This window comes from Babylonia areolata, chromosome 8 (assembly GCF_041734735.1).
Source record: "Babylonia areolata isolate BAREFJ2019XMU chromosome 8, ASM4173473v1, whole genome shotgun sequence".
Taxonomy (NCBI): domain Eukaryota; kingdom Metazoa; phylum Mollusca; class Gastropoda; order Neogastropoda; family Buccinidae; genus Babylonia; species Babylonia areolata.
Window position 1 is genome coordinate 28,045,162 of NC_134883.1, and position 11,959 is coordinate 28,057,120.

Here is an 11,959-nt window from a genome sequence, read left to right on the forward strand (position 1 = left end):
TTTTTTTTTTGGCTGCCCCATTACCTGCGCCGTTTCAGTGGCATTACTCGCTCCTACACCGCTCATTCTGAGTCCCCCATACACCGCCACACCCAGGTTCGTTTGTCGCAGTCCCAGCACCGGCAGCCTGCAGGGAACTTACTTAATTTAATTACACCACCAATGTTGCATGTCGGCACCAGCCAGGTAGAGCGCCCTTGTCGCTGAAATGCGACCAGATCATGGTTGGTTATCCGCGTACCTACTGCTCTTGAATTTTTGGAGATAGGAGAGGCCATTTTTTCAGGTGTACTTGTGTATTTGATACTATAGTGTAATGTTTTTAATGTGAACATTAAAAAGGAGAGGCCATATTTCGTACATGTCACAGGAGAATCCCCAGCTATTTGTGTTCTACTGTTAGAACAAATTCTTTGGTCAATACGCTCTTTCCTTTAGGGGTCCAACCATTTGGAATAGCCTTCCACTTGATATGCATGACATGAAACAGAGATGTTGGAGCTGACTAGGCCATATCATGAGGTTGAGTAAAAGCAGGCATCCTTATGCTGCCCTCAGATGGGCACCACGAGGGAAGAGAAAGAGAGGCAGACCACTGGGTACAGGGAGAAGACCTGTGGAAGAGGAGATGAAAACAGCAGGCAAGACCTGGAACTAAATCAGCTGGCTTGCTCATGTTTCACGTCATCCATAATGTTGCCTGTACATCAGCTCACTTCTTTGTTGGTGACATGCTGTTCCCAGAGAAATTTGAGGATTCAGCGGAGACACTGTCTTTTAAAGCCTCCAAGCTGACTTTCAGTTTTTTTTGTTAGTTTTATTTTAATTTTATTTTATTTAAAATTTTATTTATTTATTTATTGTTATTTTGTACTTTATTTATTTTATTTTACTTTATTTTATTTTATTATTTATTTATTTGTTTATTTTAATTTTATTTCATTTTTTCTTTCTTGATTTTTTTTTTCCTCAAGGCCTGACTAAGCGCGTTGGGTTACGCTGCTGGTCAGGCATCTGCTTGGCAGATGTGGTGTAGCGTATATGGATTTGACCGAACACAGTGATGCCTCCTTGAGCTACTGATACTGATACTGATACTGTTAGTTCTCCAGGTTTCTGAGGCATATAGGAGGATTGAGTAGGCATTTGATTCGTAGATTTTCAGTTTGGTGTTGTTCTGCAAGACTGGTGACTTCCCGATTGTCTGCAGTCAGCTGAAGGCCTGTGCTGTGCGACTGATTCTTATGGAGATCTTCTTTCTATGACGGTGCTGTCAGCGGAGATGGTGACTGTTGTAGTGATGAAGTTTTATTTATATTGATAATAATACTTACTTTATTTATATAGCACCTGTTCAAGTCAGTTTTGTTCTTTGCACTTTACAAGGCAATAGTTCCATTGAGAATACATTACAGTACGTTACACCACCCATCAAAGCATGCAAGATAAGTCCAGCTGAGTGAGAAACATTATAAACAATGACAAGACAATGCATTGGAAGTGCATACTATGTACAATATGCATGGTAAACTGTATATGTATGTATATGTGGAAACGTATGTGCTTGTCTACACACATACACAACAATGAATCAAAGGCAGTTTAGAACAGACGAGTCTTGAGGTTGGTTTTGAAAGAGAAATGGACTGGGAGTGTCTTGCTTTATATGGCAAGGAGTTCCGCTGGGTGGGGGGCAATGTTTTGTATTTAGTATTTCTTTTTATCACAACAGATTTCTCTGTGTGAAATTCAGGCTGCTCTCCCCAGGGAGAGCGCATCACTATACTACAGCGCCACCCATTTTTTTGTATTTTTCCCTGTGTGCAGTTTTATTTGTTTTTCCTATCGAAGTGGACTTTTCTTCAGAATTTTGCCAGGAACAACCCTTTTGTTGCCATGGGTTCTTTTGCATGTGCTAAGTGCATGCTGCACACAGGACCTCGGTGTATCATCTCATCTGAATGACTAGCGCCCAGACCACCACTCAAGGTCTAGTGGAGGGGGAAAAATATCGGCGGCTGAGCCAGCATGCTCAGATTCTCTTGTTTCCTAGGCGGACGCGTTACCTCTCGGCCATCACTCCAATAAATGAGAAGGAAAGTCAGCTGAAGGAGTGTGAAAATGGAGCAGATGCCTCACATTTGCATAATCCCCCAAATCACTGTGAATGAATTGACATGATATGATATGATATGACATGACATGACATGACATGATATGATATGATATGGATACTTATACAGCACCTCTCCTCGTTCAGAGACCAAGCTATATGTGCTTTACAAACTTGGGGTCATTTGCACAACAGGCTGCCTGCCTAAGCAGATCCAACTGACGGCTGCCACTGGGCGCTCATCAATTGTTCCATGTGTCATTCAGTCAGATTTCAGGCCACATACATTATCATACACACTGAGACAGACATGTAATATTTCATGTGCATTGTTTATTTACCCCGCCATGAAGGCAGATATACTCTGTTTTCAGGGGTGTGCATACTGGGTATGTTCTTGTTTCCATAACCCACCAAACGCTGACATGGATTACAGGATCTTTAACGTGCGTAGTCGATCTTCTGAGTACGTATACACATGAAGGGGGTTCAGGCACAAGCAGGTCTGCACATATGTTGACCTGGGAGGTAGGAAAAATTTCCACCCTTTACCTGCTAGGTGCTGTGACTGAGATTTGAATCCGGGACGCTCAGATTGAAAGTCCAACGCTTTCTGTGCTTTTAACCACTCGGCTATTGGAAATGTTGTTGATTGATGTTTGCAGGAATCAAATGGAATTGGCGTACAAACGTGCAGTGCGTCTGTGGTCTGAACAGTGTTTTCAGAAGGTTTCCTTTCTGCGTGGGAGTTTCATGGAGTGGTACAGGTGCAGACTCTGTGTGTGTGTGTGTGTGTGTGTGTGTGTGTGTGTGTGTGTGTGTTAGCATGTGTGCCTGTGTGTGTGTGTGTGTGTGGGTGTGTTAGCATGTGTGCCTCTGTGTGTGTGTGTGTGTGTGTGTGTGTGTGTTAGCATGTGTGCATGTGTCATTGTGTGTGCATGTATGTTTGTGTGTGTCTGTGTCTGTGTGTTTGTATGTGTGTGTGTATTTATATAGTCGTTGATCTTCTGTAGAGAAAAAACATGGGAGACAGACCAGACCTGTGTGAAACTGCGTGGGCCATAGGTTCACTGAGGTGGACCATTCAGATGCTCCACAACTTGGTTTCAGTTCCAAGGAGGTATCAAAGCATGCAGACTGATCCATGTATGTTACCCCAATTCTTCTTGAACAAAAGACAAAACAAAGGAAGCAGATGAGTGACCTACGCTTAGATCCAGTGCACTGGTCAGTCATTGAGACCCTAAAAATGTATGATATGTATATATTAATAGATAAATGGAAGTATAGTTAGAACTTTTGTTTTTTTCCTCTTTGACTTTTTTGTTTTCCACATAGTTTTTTTTTTTTTTCCATTCGTGCACATTTTTTTTTCTATATTCTCCCCCCTACCCCCACCACTCCTGCCCCCCCACCCCCTCACCCCTCTCCCCCCCTTCCCCTACTAGTTTCATTTTCAGAGGTACAGTTTGTTATCGTTGTTTGGTTTGTTTATATGTGTGTAAATAAACAGGCAGGCTAACAGTGATGAGAGATACCTTGTAATGGTGGTGATGACAAATTTGCAAAAAATTATATGTGATATAAATAGGTATGCAGACAATGACAGAAAAGTAGCGTACAGATGATGGTGATGGTGATGGCGATGGTGTGGGAGAGGGAAAAAAAGCAAACAAATCAGAAAGGAACAACATATTTTCACTGGAAGTACAGGTATTTATCATCCATAATTCTCGATGTTGCAGTCTATACTTGGAGTCCAGTGAGGGGATAGAGGCCTGTGAAGAAGATCTGTCCACCGTTGTTTCCCTCATCGCACAGCTTTTCAAGGTGATGATCAATGTCTTCAGGCAGTTTTGGAGCTTTTTAAAAGAAAATTTGTGAGACTGCACAAAAATGTATGTATAAACTGGATTTTTTTTTTATGAAGATACTCGGATTGAACCATGAAAAAAAACACACACAAAAGTAAGAAGGAAGGGTGCCACAATAAAGTAATTCCTGCAGTAGATATGTTATGTTCAGTGATGAAATGATTATGAACAGATTTACTCTTAATCTCACACTTGATACGTTTCAGAAAGACTGTGTACATAAGTCATTGTTGGTTGATATTTGATTCTTTAAAAAAATTTTTTTTTTTTTTTTTAGTGTATAGCCCTATCACACTGAATCTGTTTGTAATAAGAAAGCAGATTTTTGTGACATTCAGTCATTGCAACTTGTTCCTTTTTAAAATTAAAAAAAAAAATTTATTAATTTTTTTATTTTTTTATTTTTTCTCAAGGCCTGACTAAGCGCGTTGGGTTATGCTGCTGGTCAGGCATCTGCTTGGCAGATGTGGTGTAGCGTATATGGATTTGTCCGAACGCAGTGACACCTCCTTGAGCTACTGATACTGAACTGAAACTGAACTTGTTCCAAGAAGAGACAAGACATGAGTGAAGCTTGATAGTTTGTTCACTTGTCAACAACTATCCCATCAGTCCTGAGGCAGCTTTTTATGTAGAAAGAGTGATCATAAACAGTAGGGAAAATTACTTCCCTTAGACTGGTTGAATTCGTCTGCTTTGATGAACTTATCCAAAAAATTATGCAGGACAGTTTATTGAACAGAAATGAGAATTGTTTCTCTTAGACTGGTTTATGGTGCGTTTTAAAGACGTCAATGTATAATGTTTCTATGCCCCTAGGGTACATGAAATAAATTTCTTGCCTTGCTTTGCTTTGAACTCATCTGCGATGAGGATATTATCCAACCCCGCCATGGCCTAGTGGAGTGATGGCCTAGAGGTAATGCTTCCGCCTAAGAAGTGAGAGAATCTGAGCGCGCTGGTTCGAATCACGGCTCAGCTGCTGATATTTTCTCCCCCTCCACTAGACCTTGAGTGGTGGTCTGGACGCTGGTCATTCGGATGAGACGATAAACCGAGGTCCCGTGTGCAGCATGCACTTAGCGCACATAAAAGAACCCATGGCAACAAAAGGGTTGTTTCTGGCAAAATTCTGTAGAAAAATCCACTTCGATAGGAAAAACAAATAAAACTGCACACAGGAAAAAATACAAAAAAAAAAAGGGTGGCGCTGTAGTATAGCGACGCGCTCTCCATGGTGAGAGCAGCCCGAATTTCACACAGAGAAATCTGTTGTGATAAAAAGAAATGCAATTACAAATACAAATAAATACAACAGTTATGCAATCAGTTAAAAGAAAAGAAAAGGAAGATCCTGCCATTAAATTGTGATGGTCATGTGTATTTACAGAGCTGTGTGAACCGATCCCAGGGCTATGCTGAGACTCAGAAGGTTCACAAGAGGTGAGTAACATGGTTTTGAAATGTGCTTGCAATTTTTTATTTAGTTTCACATATGTGTGTGTGAATGTGTTTGTGTGTGTGCGTGTGTGAGATGTGTTTGTGTATGTGTGTGTGCATGCGTGCATGTGTGTGTGTGCATGTGTGCATTTGTGTGCGTGCGTGCATGTGTGTTTGATGTGTTCACACTATCAAAGCATTGAAAGATTCATGCATATGCATGCAGGCACAAAGGTATGTATGTACACAAATGCACACACATGCAAACATACACACACATACACAGGCATTCATGCTTGCATGTATGCATGCGAGTACACACACACACACATTTACATACAAACACACACAGACACACAGACACAGACACACAAGAAGGTGTCATACATAATGTGCATATGCCTTCCCTCTAAAGATCTGACTCATACATGTTAACACACACACACTCATGTGCAGGCACGCACACAAACAGACACACACACACACACACACACACACACACACACAAACACACACACACAAACTCATGAATACACATACACGCTCTGTGTCTCTCTCTGTCTCTAACACACACACTCTGTCACACACACACTTACACACACACTCACAAACACACACACAGACACACACACACACACACACACGCATGCGCACACACACACACACACATACACACTTTTACACTTACTCTTTTCCCTGTGCAGTTTGTTGATCAGCAAACCTCAAGGGGATACAACTCAGCTTGTCAAGCTCAAGAAGCAGTGAGTGCATTGATTCCTTTCAGGACTGATGTGTGTGTGTGTGTGTGTGTGTATGTGTGTGTGTGTGTGTGTGTGTGTGTATTTGTAATTGTATTTCTTTTTATCACAACAGATTTCTCTGTGTGAAATTCGGGCTGCTCTCCCCAGGGAGAGTGCGTCACTATACTACAACGCCACCCTTTTTTTTTATTTTATTGTGTGTGTGTGTGTGTGCAGGGTTCGAATTTAACTCTTTCTTATTTAAGTGCCAGTCGGGCACTCTGGACAAAACATTTGAGTGCCCAATTGTGGCTTTGGGTGCCAACGAAATAAAATGTGCCAAGGAAAGTCTTTCTGCCAGGCTTCATTGTACACACGCTGGAGCTTGGATTCGTACTCCTGCCGTTTATTCTTTTTGTTATCCTGAGTTTTCGTCTCTATTTCAGGAGCCTTTCTTTTAACATTGAAGATGGGAAACCGCGTTCGTCGCTAACGCGCCATGAACGTCAACATCCGATCGCGTACATGCAAAGATGCTGCTCCGTGAAGCGAGCTGTAGCAGACGACACTTTACATTTCGATTGACCGCGTTTGAGCTTGCTTTTTTGGTGTGTCTTTCAATTTTCTTTCACCTCTTTATCTATTTTGAGTGCCAACTGGGCTCTCTTGACAGAAAATTTGTGTGCCCAAGCCAACTTTTCGTAGCATTTGCACCCGGGCTCCTGCTAAATTCGTGTGTGTGTGTGTGTGTGTGTGTGTGTGTGTGCGCGCGTGTACATAAGTGTGTGTGTGTGCGTGTGGTGTGTGCATGTTTGCATGTATGTATGTCTGTGGGTGTGTTTCCCTGTGTGTTTAATGTATGTGCTTATGTCCGTGTGAGTGTGTGTGCTCCACAAAAAAAAGGGTTTGTTTCAATGTATCACCAAAAAACCAACAAACTGATCTTGATGATTGCAGGCTGCTGGACCTGACCAACAGTTTAGAGGAGCCGGAAGTCTTTGGAGTGCCACCACCGTAGAATGGGGAGGTCACAACGCCAGACACAACCCTTGATGTGGAATATATATTACACAACCACATACAGCAGTACGACCAGTGCCATGAGGTGGGGGAGCTGGAGAAAGCACAATGGTTGGCGGGAGAAAAAATTTGCTTAGATGTCGTCAAGAAACTGACTTTTAATTACACATACTTAAACCGTGACCCAACTAGTGCAGACTCCGGCAGGGGTCTGACATTCCTGTCCTGTGCAAACTACTATCCGCCTATGCGGAGAAAATGAAGAAAATTGACTATCTCTGACAAAACCAGTCAGACAGACAATGCTTTTTTTGTTTGTTCTCTTCTTGTCTTTGCACAAAAGTAAAAAAAAAAAATTAAAAAAAAAGCAGATGGGAGCGGGTCACACTGTGGGTGGGAGTGATTGAATTTGGAATAGTCACTTTGGGTTCTGTGTTCATCAATCTGTGTAAAGTTTTTTTTACATTTGTTTGCTCATTTATCATCATTGTTGGTTTTTTTTAATTGATTTATTTATTTGTTTATTTATTTCATTATTAGTATTATTATTATTATTATTTTAAAAATTATTATTATTATTATTTATTTATTCATTTATTTATTTATTTATTTATTTATTTTTTGTATGCTTATAGTTGACTTCATCAAGTTTTTGCGCATTATACATATTATTATTAATAGTAGTAGTTCTTTTTTTTTATGTATTTATCTATCATTTATTTACTTTTTTTTTTCTCAAGTCCTGACTAAGCGTGTTGGGTTACGCTGCTGGTCAGGCATCTGCTTGGCAGATGTGGTGTAGCGTATATTGATTTGTCTGAACGCAGTGATGCCTCCTTGAGCTACTGAAACTGAAACTGTGTAAAGTTGTTGTAGAAAAAATAAACAAGTTCAAGAGACACTTATCAAAGAAAGAAAAAAAATGAAAAAGAAAGAAAGAAGTCAAGGTTTTCTTGAAAAAGAATATATCATGGTGATGCATTTCGTCATCCATAATAAAACTAAAAACGATTATACATTTCCAGATTCAGCATAAAACATGTCTTGTTTAGTGTTGTTTTTTTTCTAGTTGTTAAGATGGTCATTGTCTGTGTAGCTGACACTAATTATCGTTGATTTCTTTGTTCACGTGGCATCTTGGTATTGAATTCTCTGTGAATTCTGTTTTACTAGTTGGTTTGGAGCGTGAAGACATTTTTGAGGGTGGAATTCTTCGGTATGATTATGTGTCAACATTTTAGGTGTTTAAAAAAAAAAATTGTGTGAATAATTGTGCATGTTAGAGTGTTGGTATTTGTGTGTGCTCATGTGAGTGTACATGAGTGTGTGTGGGAGGGGGAGGAGATATGTGAATGTGTGTGTACATGCATACATGTGTGTGCGAGACTGTGTATGATCATTTTTTCATTAAAGGCCATCAGTGGAACTTTTCGTGTAATTAAGTGTTTTTTTGTTTATTACTGTTTGTTAAGAGGTACAGATTTTTTTTCTTGCAGAATGATATGAACTTCATTATAAAGAATATAGAAACATGAAATGCATTATATTCTTCTTCTCAAAGTTAAATTGCCTGCAACTGATTCTACATTCTGCAAGAGATTTTTTTTTCAGCACACAGCAATGATGATAATAATGATATTAATAGTAATAATAACAACGATGAAAATAATATATAAAAAAACCACCATTATTACTGTTATTATTATTATTATTATTTGTTTGTATTTTTGTTTTAATACAAGCCCACTGATTGGTTCGTATTTTCGCTCAATAATCAATACCCTTCATAACAAGAGCCTGAAAATGAGCACCAATGTTCTTGCTGCATGATGACAGACATATTACAATAACTTCAGCTGTTGTGTATGCATCTGCCGTCCCATCTTTGTGAATGATGTGTGTGTACAAGGACAACATGTTTTTTTCTTTTTTATTCTTGTGTTGTGAGTAAGGCAGAACTGATATGCAGGAAAGGTTTAAAGACACCGTCAGCATTTGAAAAGTTTGTGAATGTTGTATTCAAGGTCATGATATATATATTTTTAAAAAGTCTTGTGCAAAAGAAAATTGCTTAAGCATTGTTGAAAGCTGTGGAAGCCTAGTTTTTTCTCTTGAAATAAAGTATGGTATGTACTGAACGGAAGCTTTTAGGTCTTATTTGATGGTTATTCAGTTTACTTTATAAATGTATGTATATATTTGGTATGTAGAAGAGGATTTATTCTCAATTTTATTTTAGTGATTCAGTTTGAAAATCAGACATTTAAATATATTTCATGTTTGATGTGAGGGTTTTACCATGCAGAAATTGTGATGATTTTTTTTTGTCTTCCTGGTGTTTTTATCATTTGTTGATTTTATCAGTGTGTGTGTGTGTGTGTGTGTGTGAAATACACACATGGAAGAAAAATAGCTAGGAACATTCTGTGCATTGATTTACTGTCTTGCATTGTGCTCAGAAGTTGGAGAAATTGTTTGAAGGTATTTCATTGATCAGTGTCTGCGAACTTAAAAAAACAACAACAAAAAATGTTGTTGTTGTTGTTGTTTTCTTAGTGAAAACATGAAAACCATTCTGGTAAATGTGTGGAGACTGCACAGTTAGTTGTTCATGCAAAATGATTAAAACTTTCCTTCATGTGCACTTTATTGAGTCATCAGTCATGATGAAAACGTGAATCAGATATCGCTGTTGATCAAATCACCATTGAACGGGTGCAACAGCCCAGTGATTAAAATGTTGGACTTTCAATCTGAGGGTCCTGGGTTTGAATCACGGTCACGGCACCTGGTGGGTAAAGGGTGGAGAGTATTGTCCACAGATGTGCAGACCTGCTAGTGCCTGAACCCCGTTTGTGTGTGTATGCATGCAGAAGATCATATACTACATGTTACAAATCCCATAATCCATGTCAGCCTTCGGCGGGTTATGGAAACAAGAACATACTTAGCATTCACTCCCCCCTGATCTGAACATGGAGAATGACTGCCTACATGGTGGGGGTATCTTCTTCTTCTTCTTCTGCGTTCACTCGTATGTACACGAGTGGGCTTTTATGTGTATGACCGTTTTTACCCCGCCATTTAGGCAGCCATACTCCGTTTTCGGGGGTGTGCATGCTGGGTATGTTCTTGTTTCCATAACCCACCGAACGCTGACATGGATTACAGGATCTTTAACGTGCGTATTTGATCTTCTGCTTGCATATACACACGAAGGGGGTTCAGGCACTAGCAGGTCTGCACATATGTTGACCTGGGAGATCGTAAAAATCTCCACCCTTTACCCACCAGGCGCCGTCACCGTGATTCGAACCCGGGACCCTCAGATTGAAAGTCCAACGCTTTAACCACTCAGCTATTGCGCCTGCCATGGTGGGGGTAAAAACAGTCATACATGTAAAAGTCCGCTGTTGCATTTGTGTGAATGTGGGAGTCGCAGCCTAGGAATCACGCTTGAAATCACGATTGAAATGGTCTGTGGTTAAACCCAGAATACCCTCATTCACTTTTGTTTTCTTTTTTTTTTTAATCATTTTTGCTGTGACTTTTATATTGTACCGTTTCAAAGGTGTTACAATCACACCACTCATCCACAATCCCCCATTCACGGCTACACCTAGACTCATCTGTCGTGGTCCCAATGCCAGCACTCCACAGAGAGCTATTGATGTTAGGCCACCTTGAGGCCATACGCCAGAGGAGACCCTGCACTGATGCTTAATCACTCAGTGGTGCCTGTTCTGATTCAATATAATCTATGCTAGGCATGAGATACTGAGCAAGCCTCTGCTGATGACAGTAACCACTTAGTTGGTGGAGCCAGTCTGTGTAAGCACCCCCTCATAATTGTTGTTGTTTTATTTGATCATTGTTTTAGTTCTGGTAGGTAATTGTTTTAGTTTAACTGGTCATTGTTTTCCATTTATTGTTTTCCATTTATTGGTCACTGTTGTTGATTTTTTTGTTGATTTTTTTTTATATAGTTTTATTTGGTAATTATTTTAGTGTTATCGGTGATTTAGTTTTGTCACAGGTCATTTTTGTTTGTTTTGTTGATCATTCTTTTAAGTTTTATTTGATCGCTGTTTTAGTGTTTTATTAGGTCATTGTTTTTGTTTTAATTGTTATTGTTGTTGGTTTATTTGGTTTGGTTCAGTCCATTCATAAAACAGAAGTTTCTCCCTCCCGCATAGGTGGAGTGATGGCCTAGAGGTAACGCGTCTGCCTAGGAAGTGAGAGAATCTGAGCACGCTGGTTCGAATCACGGCACAGCCCCCGAAATTTTCTCCCCCTCCACTAGACCTTGAGTGGTGGTCTGGACGCTAGTCATTCTGATGAGACGATAAACCGAGGTCCCGTGTGCAGCATGCACTTAGCGCACGTAAAAGAACCCACGGCAAAAAAAGGGTTGTTCCTGGCAAAATTCTGTAGAAAAATCCACTTCAATAGGAAAAGCAAATAAAACTGCACACAGGAAAAAATACAAAAAAATGGGTGGCGCGGTAGTGTGGCGACGCGCTCTCCGTGGGGAGAGCAGCCCGAATTTCACACAGAGAAATCTGTTGTGAGAAAAAGAAATACAAATACAAATACAAATATTTTCAGGCTGACCTATGGCCGTGGTGGTTTCCGACAGCACTGGTTAGTCTTGATGGGTCAGGTAGATTAGCAGAAGCTGTTAGTAGTTATCATTATCATATCCTGGTGTGCTATCATTTTTGATAACATATTAACACTTAACGTTCTCTGACTCTCACTCCTGTACTCAG

At 40.0% G+C, this 11,959-nt stretch overlaps 1 protein-coding gene across 1 annotated transcript in view; it reads left to right on the forward strand.

The window, feature by feature from the left end:
• Positions 1–7,743, forward strand: part of LOC143284703 (serine/threonine-protein kinase TBK1-like) — a 26,518-nt gene extending 18,775 nt beyond the window's left edge. The window contains exons 14-18 of the mRNA XM_076591634.1: positions 2,779–2,880; positions 3,859–3,943; positions 5,378–5,430; positions 6,132–6,188; positions 7,125–7,743. Of these exons, the coding sequence (XP_076447749.1) occupies positions 2,779–2,880; positions 3,859–3,943; positions 5,378–5,430; positions 6,132–6,188; positions 7,125–7,185 (358 nt within the window). The 3' untranslated portion in view covers positions 7,186–7,743. The remainder of the gene's footprint in view (positions 1–2,778; positions 2,881–3,858; positions 3,944–5,377; positions 5,431–6,131; positions 6,189–7,124) is intronic.
• The last annotated feature ends 4,216 nt before the right edge of the window (positions 7,744–11,959 follow it).